Here is a 14566-nt window from a genome sequence, read left to right as displayed (position 1 = left end):
TAAGTCTTACCGACCATATCGTTTTTCATTCCTTAGATTTACCTATTTACATATGTATAAATATGAATTGCTAGAGCTATCGCTTTTCTCATTTCTTTATTGTAGAATAATAGGAGTAAATTGTATCAACAATCAACTTGACTGTTTTTTCTAGTAGCTGCTTCTTTAGACATGCTCTATATGACATTCCCACTTGGTCTGTCCTAAACCTTCACTTCAGGGAGTTTTGTTCAAAGAAGCTCATTCCACTCAAACTCATCACATTTTCTAAGATTCTATTGAGAAGTGTGCGTAGGGAATCTCCCAATTTGAATATTCACTTACCAGAAGTCGAGAGTATGCAAGGGCTGCTGATAATTGTTGTAAATTGTCTATTTACCGATAGTAAGGTACACCAACCAGTACATAAAAACCATTAGGGACTATTTTCCAGAAAGCAACATCAAACCCACAGATGTACTCGAAATATAAGCTTTTATTAGATTGCTGTATCTAGTCTTCCCGAAAATAAGACCCCCAACCTGGCCTTATATTTACACTCGAAAACTGTAGTAAGGGTTATTTTCGGGTGTACCTTCTTACTTTAGGTACATACACCAGTTTCTCATAAAATCTTGGTAGGGCTTATTTTCGGAGGAAGATGGTAACAGGAGCATACAGAGGAAATCAGCCAAGTCTCTGGGACAATATGGTGATGGTGAATTAGGTATTGATTATATATTTTGAATGTATGCCTCAAGCACATTGCACCTGATAGAAGGTTAACAATTTTAGAATTGCTTCATGTGACGTTTGTCTTTGAACGTTGGCAACCAGAACTCCCGTCCACGGCTTCTTTTAATAGTGTTTGGGTGCTAAGGCCTTGCTATGTTGGCCTACAATCTTTCCCTGGATTATTACACGCAGGAAATCGTATTTCTAGTTCTGCATCACTATTCAAGATAATTTGCGCCTCTTCACATTGTTGAGCACTTCACGTCGGCCAACACATCGTCATTGGTTCTACGCGCCATCCATGAGATTCTCAACATCCTTCTGAATGTCCACATTCTAAAGGCCTGCAACTTTTTACTCAGCATCTGAACCATACAGAAGGACTCTGAAAACATAGAAGTCTAAGTCTGAGTGCTATGCTAAGATCACGCATGGTTAGAACATTTTTCATTTTTAAGAATACAGCTCTTGCTTGCTTCGCTCTGGTACGAATTTCCTGATACGTTTCACCCAGATAGTACCCAAGATATCTGAAATGATTTGACAATTTTTAGAGAGTAATCCGTATTATGAGTCGATTTACTGAATATCATCCACTTTATTTCTCTGATATTCAGTGTTAGCCCTGCTCTGAAGCTATGCACAAAAATTTCCTGCAAGCTAGTGGTCGGAAGTGTGTCATTCGCATACTGAATATTATTGATGACCATATTTTGATTATAATTCCGGGATCCATGTCTTCCAAGGCAATAATATTCCCTGTTACGAATAAGTCACAGATGTGCATCATGGCGGTAAGAGACTTAAACCAGAGCTCAATTTTGAATGTGAAATAATCAAGAAAACTAAATCTTTTTTAAGCTACGTATATGTTGCAGTTGTAATGTATTTTGACTTGTTGGAATATATTCCATCTAACCTGATACCAACTACCATTATAGTCGAAGTGTATTTTCAGTTGTAATATATTTTGATTAGTTGGAATATATTCCGTCTAATCTACGTAAGTTGATTCATGTGTCGAAATATGTTACAACTGAAAATACAGTTCAACTACAAGTTAGTACCAGGTTAGATGGAATACGATACTCATTACCATTATTCCCAAGACCTAAGCAAATATGAACGCATTATTGAATTATAAAGCATTCGTAAAAACTCAACTGTTATATTACAACTAGGACACATTGTTGAGAGTGTATTAGCGCTTGTAGAGTTAGAATTTACTAGTTGAATTGTATTCGAATATGAATGACCTAAAATGGCAGTTGGAATATATTACAACTGAAAACATTTCGACTAACAATCATAAAAAAGAAATGCCTATTTACAACAATACAGAATGATCAGATTCAAATCAAACAATTAAATTTCAATATAAATATACAATTTATTTCTCTCTATTGTGGACGTTCATGTGCGTCTTCAAATTATACTTTGTCCCGAAGGCTTTTAAACAAACTTCACACTTGTGTGGTCTTTCACCCGTATGTACTTTAATATGCTTCGTCAACGACTGTTTGATCGAGAACGCCCTCAGGCAAATTTCGCACTTGTGCGGTCTCTCCCCCGAGTGAAGTTTCAGATGTTTCCTCAGCGTCCCCTTGGCGAAGAACGCCTTTGTGCAAACACCACACTTGTACGGCCTTTCGCCCGTATGACCGTGCATGTGATCTTTCAAAGCCCGCTTCAACGAAAACGACTTGGAACACACATTGCACTTGTGCGGCCGTTCCGCACTATGTGTCAAGATGTGCAGTTGGAAATTTGCCTTAACTGTGATTCTGATTCCGCAATGATCACAAACAAACCCGAAATTCTCTCCGTGGACTTTAACATGCTCTTTTAAAGCTTGTTTGCTGATGTACGTCTTCGAGCATGTGTCGCACTCGTACGGCCGCTCTCCCGTATGCACTTTGATGTGATCGGAATAGTTGCTTTTAGAGCCGAACGCTTTCAAACACACCGCGCATTTGTACGGCTTATTCTCCGGATGCGTTAATAAGTGGCTTTTTAATTTAAACATGGTGCTGAAGGCTTTAGAGCAAGACTCACACTTGAATGGCCGCTCACCCGTGTGAACGAGCATGTGTTTAGTTAGCGTGCCCTTGCAGAAGTACGCTTTGGGACAGAGCTCGCATTTGTGAGGTCTTTCTCCCGTATGTGTCGAAATGTGGTATCGTAGGTTAGTCTTTTTCTTGAAGACCCTGCTGCAATAGTCGCAAATGTGACCGTAATTCTCCGCATGAATCTTAGCATGGTCGTCGAATGTTTGTTTAGAGAAAAAGGTCCGAGAACAGACATTACATTTGTAGGGACGTTCTCCATGTATCTTCATGTGCTTTGTTAGGGATTGCTTAACTGAAAAGGCTCTAGAGCAAATTGTACACGTGTAAGCTTTCTCACTGGAGTGTACTATGGTGTGCTGCTTCAAGAGCCTTTTGGTGGAACACGTTTTGGAGCAGACGTCGCACTTGTGAAGAGGCTCTGTCGCGTGCACCGTTATATGAGCTGTTAGGTCGTGTTTGAAGGAGAATTTCTTCAAACACACTCTGCACTGATATGGTTTGTTCCGCGTATGTGAGAGGATATGCCGCTGAAGATTCGTCTTTGACTTGAGCACTTTACCGCAATAGTCACAGCAGCACTGAACGTCGTACGAGTGGATCTTTTTGTGCAAGTTCAGTTTATGCTTCGTGCTGAATGCTCTTGTACAAATTTCGCATTTGTACAGTTTGTCGTGATTCGTCAGTCTATCTTGTAAACCTGAATTACTTATCTGAAAATTTACAACAGTATAATACGAAAAAGTTGAAAAAAACCTTGAATGCATCTAGGCAAAGCATTGAATTACTATAACTATGTATGTATGTACCTTTGAAAGATTCTCTTCGATGATTTTGCATTCTATCAATTCCTTATTAATAGATATTTCACGTAAAATTGGTTTTTTGTCTTCAGAACTGCGATGTTGATGCACAACGTCCTTAGAAGAGTATCGTTGATCATAAGAATTTCTATTGCTTACATACGAATATGGATTATATGTTGACATGCCGTTGTTGCTGTAATGGTCACTCCTCCAGTCCTCGTTTTTGAACGCGACATCTTCGATTTTCATATTGACATGTTGCGTTAATCTCTGTCGTAGAATTTCATCGGCCCGCTCGCAGGACTTTTTAAAATGATCGAAATGCTCAAGATTAGACTCGCACGACATGCATATCGAATCTGGCAATCCGTCGTTTTTTTCTACCTGAAAAAGTTAATAGAGTAATTGCTTATGTGGAATAAGAAAGAAATATTTGAAATGGTAATTTTTACTGCACCTGTAACTGACAGCAGCTCCAAATCTGCAATGCCAGTGTTTCCGGTGGTCTCCAAATTTGAATCGACGATGTGGATGATAGACAAAGACGACACTCCATCACCGAACAATTATCAAAAACATCTCAACTGTCAAATTTGATAGTTCAGTCAGTGCTGCCACTCAAAAAATTCAAGTAAATATACTATACCTACTACCTGGCAAGTAATGAAAAATATACAAAATTTTGGTTCGGTGATTACTAGTCAAATGTGAACCGGTCGCTCTAGATCGGTCACATGCAATCACCCGTCACACTAAAACTGGTCACACCCAAAAATTCGACCAATTTTTAATTTTTTGGTGACCAGTTTTAGGGTGTGACCAGTTTTCTCGTGAGCAATTTTAGTGTGATGAGTGATCACGTGTGACCGGTTGTCCTGGTGACTGGTTCACATATGACTAGTAGTCCGTTTACCCAAAATTGTATTCTTAAATTTTAACTTAACTGTAAATTTTGAGTATCATAAGTCAAGCTCGTCCAAATTTAGATAATCAATCAAAAAGATCAACCCAGGGCCGACATGATTTTAAAAAATCTTACAATTTCATCAATATCGCTGAAATGATTTTAAAAAATCCTCCATGACTGTTGTTGAATCTTTGGGGGGCAAAAGTTGGCTTTTTGAAAGAAGTTTCTGATCGACTTGTTTTAGTTTTTGATGGCCTAACCTTTTAGCAACGAATAATCGATTTGATTATGATTCATAATTTTTTAAAATCACATGCATGTTTGTGGCTTGATTAAATCTAGGGGGAAGTAATAAAAATCACAATCAATAGAAAAAACATCCGTCTATCGATTTCACTGCTCACATTTGGCACAGCAATACCAGATTTTGAGTTTAAAATTGCAAAAGCCAAAACTCTAAAAATTGCAGATATTTTTAAGAGGTCATATCTCACAAATGAGAGCAAACCAACAAAAATCATTGTCATATTCGAATTCAGTGTGCCAAACTCAGTAAAGATTGATTAGTCTCTGCTCCGGTTATTTCTTTGTTGTTTTTATTTTTTATTTTAGTAATGGATTGATATTGAAAATAAAATTTTAGCCAATTCGTTGAGAGATATTTGTAGGACTTCAAAACGATGGTGTTATTTATTTACCCACTTACATGAGTAGGCCGTGTAGCAAGAACAAAGAGTACCTATTGGCCGAGGAGTGTCCTGAAAAACAGACCAAGGAGATCATCCAGTTAGACCACATCGGCACATTCTTACAATTTAATTGATTTTATAAACATTTACGTTTACAACTAGGGCATATCATTAACAATTGCTCAGCTATCAATATTTCGACACAGTACAAAGTATTTTTAAATATTTCCAGTATATGTACATACATTAAAATAATATATTATCATTTTTACTACAAATAAATCGCTTAACGTCTGTCTTTAGCGTGCACTTTCATGTGTGTCTTTAAATTACTTTTAGAAATGAATGCTTTACTGCAAATCTCACACTTGTGCAACCTTTCACCCGTGTGTACCAACATGTGCTTTTTAAGGGTAAATTTTACTCGAAACGTTTTTTCGCAAACATCACACTTGAACTGTCTCTCGCCCGAGTGCACAGAACCATGAGCCTTCAGAGCGCGCCTCGTGACATATGATTTTTCACAAAGTCCACACTTGTGCGGTCTCTCACCAGTGTGACTCTTGATATGATCCTTCAAGGCATCTTTGATTGAAAAACCCTGCGAACAAATCTCACACTTGTGTGGTTTTATTTTACTGTGCCTCAATATATGTACTTGGAAGTTGGCTTTCGACACCATCATTCTTCCGCAATAATCGCACACAAATCCGAAATTCTCCAGGTGGACTTTCTCGTGATCTTTCAGCGCCTGTTTGGTGATATAAGCCTTGGAACAGACATTACATTTGTTCGGGCGTTCACCTCTATGCTTCCGCAAGTGATCGTTGAAATTGCTTTTGGCGCTGAACGATTTTCCGCACAGTTCACAAACGTACGGTCTGAACGCGGGATGAGTATATAGGTGACATCTCAACTGTGACTTGTTGCTAAAAGCTTTCGGACATAGTTCACACTTGAACGGCCGTTCGCCGGTGTGAAGCAGCATGTGTCTCGATAGAGAGGCACTACAGATATAGGACTGCGGACAAAGCTCACACTTGTACTGTCTGTCGTTCTTGTGCAACTTGAGATGTTCTTTCAGTTTGTAATCTTCGGCAAACATTTTAGGACAGAGAGAGCATTTGAAAGGTCGATCGCCGGTGTGAATGATCGCGTGTTTCTTTAAACGGTATATGGTTGGGAATGTCTTCTCGCACACCTCACACTTGTGAGATGTAACGACGTGTGTCATTTCATGCCGTCGCAAACTTGATCTCAATTTGTACGCTCTATCACAGTACGTACACTTATAGTTTAAATTTTCCGAGTGAACTTTTAAGTGTTCACTTAATGTTTGTTTTTCTGTGAATATTTTAAGACATACGTCACAGTTGTATAATTTTTCCAAACTTTCGGTCAATGGTTTTACCTGCAAATAGATGAAAAATATTAATAGGATAGTTTGAGATGTTAATGGTTAGGATTAGATAGTACATATAAACCAGAGCTGTGGTGTCAGAGTCGGAGTCGTAAAAAATCAACTGACTCCGGGTTTTTTTATTATTTTCTTTAATTAATAGTATTACGGTATGTGTCAACTAGTCTCCAATTTTATTGAAGTCAATCCACTAATAAATTTAAATTTAATAATTACCTTATAAATAAAATCGTATTTTGATTTGTGGCCAAAACCGATTGTTTCCTCCGTCTCATACTTTTTTTTTTACAATGTTTTTCTTAGTTTCATTCTCATTTTTCTCATTGATTTATTTATGTATGGAATTCATAGACATATATTATTAATGTACATACTTTTTATTTATACCTATTCGATTAACAATAATTGAATAAATTGGGTTACATGCCATATTTTAGTGATTTTTAATACTAACAATTTTATACGTTGGCAAGAAAAGTTGATGTTACTAAAATCGTTCAAGTTGTAGTCAGTGTTTGGAGTCATAGTCAGAGTTGGATTCGGAGTCGAAGTCTAATAATAAAATAAAGTCGGATTCGGTAAATTTTAAACTGACTCCACAGCCCTGATATAAATAAGTAGACCTTTATTTCTTTCAATCACATTGGAAAGAGTTAAATTTACTTTATCATTAGAAAAATATATAACATATGTATGTACATATGCATATGTATATATGTTTCAGATTATCTTTATATTTAGAACAAATTTTCATTCTACAAAATACTGATATATCAAAACTTTGTCCTTATGATGAGATTGTCTCAAATGTAATGATTTTTTATTTTATTTTATCTTTTTTAATTTATACCAGGAAGCCATAACAGGTAACCCCAATACGCCTTCCTGGCCAGAAACATTGTATGTACATTTGATAGAAATATTATTAGTATTATACAAAGTACATAAATGCATATCAATTAATATCCACAGAGACACCTATGGTCAAATTAGTAAATTTGCAGCATTTTATACAATTCAGCAAATTCGAGATTGCTGAAAACTCGAGATTTTGCGAGAAAATGGGTAAGGTTGCCAATTTGTTGGAACCATTTCAATGAAAATCAGATAAATTGGCAAACTCTGATAGGAAACGATCGACCTGGAGCAAAAATCCATGGTCTGGCCAGCAGAAGCCGGTGGGATTTGAACCCGTTACCATTCTGTTCAAAGCATTATATGCTAACCTGCTGGTGTAATAATAATAATATATTTAATGTAAAAAAATATTTTACACCTTTGTTACTAAAAAAAAAACTACATAAAATTCTATCTAGCCCACAGGCAGACTTCAAAAATATTAGTCGAGTATTTAGTGCTTTGTATATAATACAATATATTGAAATTTTTACTTGTGCAAAACTCTCCTTCTTGACCTCTTCTGTATTTGATAATTCGCTTAAAATTGGCTTCTTGTCATCTATATCAATTTGTTGACTACTAACTCCGACTAATACATGTTCTTTATTTGTCTCCAAATCAGATTGATTTTGTTCTTTTTGATCTTGTGGCATCGGACTGAAATTGCAATTATCATGCTTCCAATCATCATCTTCGCTTTTGACTTCTATAGCTTGAGCTTTTAACTTATCTACAAGTCTACTCTTTAATATTTCATCTGTCTGTTTACAAATCTGCTTGAATTTGTTGAACGACTCCAGCATGGTTTCACAAGTTCGACATATTACATTTGGAAAACCGTCGTCCATTTTCACCTGTAAAAACACACAGTTTCAAAATCATGATTGTGTAAAGAATTTGGCGAGTGATAAGGGCATTTCCTCACCTGCAGACGACAACAGCCCCAAATACGTCGAACTATAAAACTTTGAGTTCCCCAAATGGGAACTGTTGATGAGGAAACCACCAAACAGAGCCGACATTCTTCCATTTGGAATTATACTCCCCTGCGCCAATATTCAACACACCCTATACACTGACAGCTAATTGTTGACAAGAATATGGCAATACTGCCACACTGTTCATTTTCATAAAAAATTAAACAGACCTGATGGTAGAGCATCAAGTAATAATTCTCAATTTACTATACTACAATTTCCTAACAAAAATTCACATCAGAGTTCAATTAAATATTTCTTTTATTTTCAATTTTTTGATGTATGAATCAACAGAACCAGTGGCGTGCGCTGGAATTCTCTCTCTTTTTGTCGTACAGCCTTACTTAATGTGCACGAACAGCATACAAGAGGAACAGCCTGTTCCTTTTGTATCCTGCTCGTGCACATTAAGTAAGGCTGCACGACAAAAAGAGAGAGAATTTCAGCGCACGCCACTGAACAGAACATTCCTGGTTTTATAGCCTCACACAATAAAGTGTCACTTTTATATCATTTGATAAATAAATATGAGATAAAGTAACAGCAATGTTACTGTTCATTTAAAACATTTGTGCTAAAAATAATAAAATAATATAGACAAAATAATACTTTTTGTATGTTACATTGTTTAATAAATGTATATATAAATCATATAAGTAAAAGTCAGTGCCGGTTTTAGGGGGGGGGCGGCACCCAAGGGCGCCAAATAAGTTAGGGCGCCGCATGATGCGCCAAAGGCACTTTAAAATTTAAAATTGGAGCGCCAAAAGCCATACAAAATTTTAGAATAGAGCGCCAAAGGCTATATATATATATATATATATATATATATATATATATATATATATATATATATATATATATATATATATATATATATATATATATATATATATATATTGAGTGAATGCGACAGTTGCGCTTCGACCAGATAATACGTATTTTAAATCGACAAAATCAAGGTTTCGTATTCTCCAATTTTTATCGGTATGAAAAAAATATTTTCTATGCAACTATGCGCGTATTTTTTTTTAAATCGACCGTTAAATAAGCACGCTTGACTCTTTTCGTGGGTGTAAAAAAGAGACGATTTTATAGATGTTTGGCGGTTCCTAGCTCCTATAAAAAATAACTAATCAAAAAAATAAAAGTACAGATGCATGCCAATGGTGGATATCCATAGCATATTAAAAAAAATAATTTCTCTAGTGCCATAATTGAGGAAGGCAGAAGTGTAATACGTTTGTATGGACAAGGCGCTGGTGTCCAGCCCTCTTAACTACATCATTTTACCCTAACCTAGAATCGTAGGTAATATGGATGTACATAGTTGTAAAACTTATACGGTAGATTAAATCTTGTTAATTGTTATCCATTTCGTATCAATCCACTAAAAATTGGTTATTTGAATACAATCCGTTCCATAAAATAAATTCTTGAACATTAAATTCATTTAAAAGAGTAACATCGAAAGCAGCTTATCTGTCAAACTTTGATTAGAAAATTTACTGGTCCACAGCGGCGAATGCATGAATTTGCTAGCCAGTCTAGTAAGAGCATCTTGTCTAGTAAGAGCATCTTATCTAGTGAGAGCATACTTGTCTAATAAGAGCATCTGTGAAATCTAGCGTTGTAAGCTTTAGCTAAAAATCAAAGCTGGTTTATGCACTTACTAGACAATGTATACGTCTGCGAGTCTTGGCGCTTTTACTGTAACATGTGTATTTTTATTTTATTTATTTTATTGTTACAATCAATATACACTCGTCATTACAGATCGCTCCAATGCGAGGAGTGTACGATAACGGTCAGAAATACAATAATACATATATAACAATTAATCAGTTCAGAAATAATAATCATAGAGACTATTATTACAATTTTTTTATACATATAATAAACACGAAATTATAGAGATGTCTATAGAGATATCTATAGATTTCAGATTACTGTGCATAATTTTTACAAATTATACACACAGATTTTGTGACAACAGGAAATGATCTAATACCTATTTTCAGGAACCGTTTCAACAATGATCAGATCAAATTGGCAAACTCTGATAGAGAAACGATCGATTTGGAGTCACAAAACCCCCAAACCTAACCAGCAGTTTGACGAGGACACGAACCTTCCTCCTCAGTGGTGCTAAATATATACGCTACCATTAAGCCAAACTGCTGGCTATATATGTAGAACACAAGTATATAAAGTAAAAGAAAAATAAATCTGATATGTATAATTAAATACTGAAATAAAGATGATGGCTTATTCATTACTATCAAACTTTTTTTGTAAGGCGTGTTAGCTTAGATTCACTTATCGTTTTGAGTTTTGACTTTCAAAATGTCGGTAAATCAAAATGAACTCATTAAATTGATTGTGTACACTTTTTGTTTTCAGGATTAGAATTTGAAGCAAAATTGTCACTAATATATTATGGAGAGCAGGCGATTGATTGAAACGCGGTGTTCGGCTTCGGGAAACAATGTTTATTGGTTCAGGTACAGCGAGTGTGGGAGACGAGAGAGGTGTTGTCGGTTGCGAGGTCCGAAGGGAAGAGATAGCTTTCCGTGACGCGCTGACCGCCCTCGGGGCGAAAACACCTCCGTTTACGGCCAGCCTTTGGGGTTGCCACAATACTCCCCCCTTAGCCTTGGCGATACCACTTAGCTGGTACCCCAGCGTTACAGACGAAATAATGTCTTACAGTTACAGAAGCAAAATAATATTACAGTTACTTCCGACCTCTCTCGTGTCCTTTCTCTTGGTATCATACAAGTATATCAAAAAATGCATGTGGACCACGAATGTACACACATAAGTAAACTAAAATACACATCAGTACAACATAAGTAAATCGAATACACATCAGTACAACATAAGTAAACTAAAATACACATCAGTACAACATAAGTAACCTAAAATACACATCAGTACAACATATGTAAATCGAATACCCATACTTTCCACGGAAAGGTAAACATAGAACAGTAAGGAATAAAAGTTTTGGAATTTCGCTTCCCGGAGCTACAGCGTATGTGGAGGATCGTACAATTCATAACAGCCATCATTAGTTATAAAGACTGACAGTCTAATGTACACACGGAATGAGATCTAATAGCAGCGACTCCACGCTAGGCACACAAAAATAATAATATACTCATTACATATGGTAAGGAAAAAAATCGGGATACATAGATAGACAAGAACACAATCATCTAAGGCTATTGCAATTAAAGCATTAAACTATAACAATATTTGAATAACTGATTATTCTAGGTAGAAATGCATTCCTGAAACTTCCGTGTGGCTATGGGCATTTCATGAGAAGCTAACATGTCATCATAATTGGGGTAGATACTAATACATATGCGAGTGCTTAATTACTAGTCCCTAAATCGAGCAGGAATTTGCGTGGTTCTTCCAGTGCGGGTCGTCGATGATGTAGGCATTGGTACTGACGGTGGTAGAGATTGCTCTGGAGGTGATGGTGATTGCTCCGACGAGGTCGGGGGTGGTCCAGGTGATAGCGCCAGTTCTAAGTATGCTGGCTTAACTCGGTCCACTGCCACGTTCACTTCCTTTCCCTTCTTCCTGATAGTCCAAATGCTGCCGTTTCTTTTTACCACTTCGAAAGGTCCTTGGTACGGGGGCTGGAAACCTGTTCGTGCTGCGTCGTGGCGCAGGAATATGTGCGTGCACGACTGCAGCTTTTGCGGTACGAAGGTCCTTTCTGTCCCGTGCCTTTTTACCGGGGACGGTCGAAGTTCTTCCATTTGCCGGCGGATTCTATTCACGAATTGGTGTTCGGTTATTGCCCTATTTGAGGAGAACATCTCTCCCGGTAACACCAGGGGTGTCCCGTACACCATCTCTGCTGCCGAGGCCTTAACGTCTTCCTTCAGTGCCGCTCGGAGTCCCAGTAGTGTTGTCGGGAGCGCATCGACCCAATTGTCGGTTGCCTGAGCCATGATAGCGGATTTCAATGAACGGTGCCATCTCTCAATCATCCCGTTGGCTTGAGGTCTATACGGTGTGGTTCTTTGTCGCCGGGTGCCTAGGATTTTCGTCAGCTCGGCGAATAACTCCGATTCGAATTGGCGCCCTTGATCGGTTTTGACTTCCTGGGGGACTCCGAATCTGGCGATCCAGCCTCCGTAGAAGGCTTTGCCGACTGTCTCTGCCCGTATGTCGGCGATTGGTATTGCTTCCGGCCAACGGGTGAAACGGTCTATTACGGTTAGGCAATATAAGAACCCTTGCGACAGCGGGAGTGGCCCCACTATGTCCATATGGACAAATGCGAAACGGTCGCTCGGCAGGTCGTACTCGGTGATCCCTGCCCGAGTGTGATGGCTGACTTTAGTGCGTTGGCATGTAATGCACGTTTTTGCCCAATGCCTAACGTCTTTTGAAATACTGGGCCATATGAACCTTCTCCGTACCATGTCGACTGATGCGCGGGTTCCTGGATGGGCCAATCCGTGTATTCCGTCGAATACTTGACGTCTGAAGCGTTCTGGGATGTAAGGGCGAGGTCTGCCCGTTGATATATCGCACCAGATCTCCATATTGCTCTCCGGTTCAGGTATCCTGCGCCACTGTAAGCCGCTTGCGGTGTTCTTCCTCAGCTTCTCTAGGTTGGCGTCGTCGAGCTGAGCTTTTGCCAGTTCTTCGTAATTGATGCTATTGGGACAGGCGATCGCCTCCAGGCGAGACAAGGCATCTGCCACTACGTTCTCTTCTCCAGCCACGTGCTGTATATCCGTGGTGAACTGGCTGATGAAGTAAGCCTGCCGAATTTGACGCATGGTACCTTGGTTGGCTTTCTTTTTGAAAATAAACTGCAGTGGCTTATGGTCGGTAAATACCACAAACTTGCGGCCTTCGAGCATTACTTGTTTGATGCCCTGGAATATGGCGGTTAGCTCCCTGTCGTACGTGCTGTACTTGGTTTGGGCGTCTGTCAACTTTTTTGAGTAAAAGGCGAGTGCCTTCAGACGCCGTCTTGGCGTTGTTGGAGTACTGCTCCGACAGTGCTATCTGAAGCATCGACTGCGATTGAGAGTGGCGCTTCCGGGTCCGGGTGTACCAGCAATGTAGCGTCTGCCAGCTGGGTCTTGGTTTTTTGGAATGCTTCATCAGTGAGGGAAGTCCAAGCTACCGGGGTTTTGTCGTTTTTCTTCGAATTTTTCAGGAGGTCGTTCATCAGCCTTTGGTTCTCCGTCGCGTGGGGAATGAACTTCCTATAAAAGTTGACCATGGCTAAGAACCTCCTGAGGTCCTGGACTGTCCGAGGTTTGGGGTAGCTTCTGATGGCTTCTACCTTCTCCGGAGATGGTTTAATTCCATTCTTCGTAATCTGATGGCCCAGGAATTTCACCTCTGGTTTGCCCAGCTCGCATTTGTTGGCATTAATTCTTACTCCATAAGCCTGGAGTCTTCCAAAGACTTGCCTCAAGTGGTCTTTGTGCTGGGCTGGATTCTGTGATGCCACGAGTATGTCGTCGATGTAAATAAAACAGAAATCCAGCCCTCTGAGAACTTCGTCCATGAATCGTTGAAATGTTTGCGCTGCGTTCCTTAGGCCAAACGTCATGCACGGGAATTCGAATAGGCCGAATGGTGTGGTTATCGCAGTTTTTATGACGTCTCGTGGCTCCACTGGAATCTGGTGGAACGCCTTCACCAGGTCTATAACCGAGTATAAACGGGTGTTCATCAGATTATGATTAAAGTCCGCCATGTTTGGGATTGGGTACCTGTCTGGTACCGTGCATGCGTTCAACTGCCTGAAGTCTCCGCATGGGCGCCACTCGCCAGTTTTTTTCTGCACCAGATGGAGTGGGCTGGCCCAACTGCTGCTGGATGGCCGGCATGTCCCGTCTCTCTGCATCTGGGCGAACTCTGCTTTGGCAATTTTTAGTTTGTCCGGAGCTAGCCTTCTGGGTTTGGCAACTGTTGGTGGCCCTCGGGTTTCGATGTGGTGTGTCACCGAGTGCTTCTTGGTGGTGGTCGACTTTTCAGGGCGAGTGATATCGTCGAACTGGGCCAACAGCTCCTCATACTCTGTGGGGCGAGATA

At 39.1% G+C, this 14566-nt stretch overlaps 2 protein-coding genes across 2 annotated transcripts; both read right to left on the bottom strand.

The window, feature by feature from the left end:
- Window positions 1-33: 33 nt before the first annotated feature.
- Window positions 34-5599, bottom strand: LOC143909955 (uncharacterized). Its single transcript, XM_077428282.1, has 3 exons — window positions 4044-5599; window positions 3590-3970; window positions 34-3493 (listed from the first exon to the last, which is right to left on the bottom strand). The coding sequence occupies exons 1-3, from the start codon at window positions 4140-4142 to the stop codon at window positions 2105-2107; spliced, it is 1869 nt and encodes a 622-aa protein (XP_077284408.1). The 5' UTR covers window positions 4143-5599; the 3' UTR covers window positions 34-2104.
- Window positions 4044-8786, bottom strand: LOC143909995 (uncharacterized). The gene is made up of 3 exons (XM_077428331.1): window positions 8428-8786; window positions 7994-8356; window positions 4044-6593 (listed from the first exon to the last, which is right to left on the bottom strand). The coding sequence occupies exons 1-3, from the start codon at window positions 8530-8532 to the stop codon at window positions 5469-5471; spliced, it is 1593 nt and encodes a 530-aa protein (XP_077284457.1). The 5' UTR covers window positions 8533-8786; the 3' UTR covers window positions 4044-5468.
- Window positions 8787-14566: the final 5780 nt, after the last annotated feature.

This window comes from Arctopsyche grandis, chromosome 1 (genome assembly GCF_051622035.1).
Source record: "Arctopsyche grandis isolate Sample6627 chromosome 1, ASM5162203v2, whole genome shotgun sequence".
Lineage (NCBI taxonomy): Eukaryota > Metazoa > Arthropoda > Insecta > Trichoptera > Hydropsychidae > Arctopsyche > Arctopsyche grandis.
Note: the sequence above shows the minus strand (reverse complement) of the source record. Positions and strands in the feature narration are given on the sequence as shown.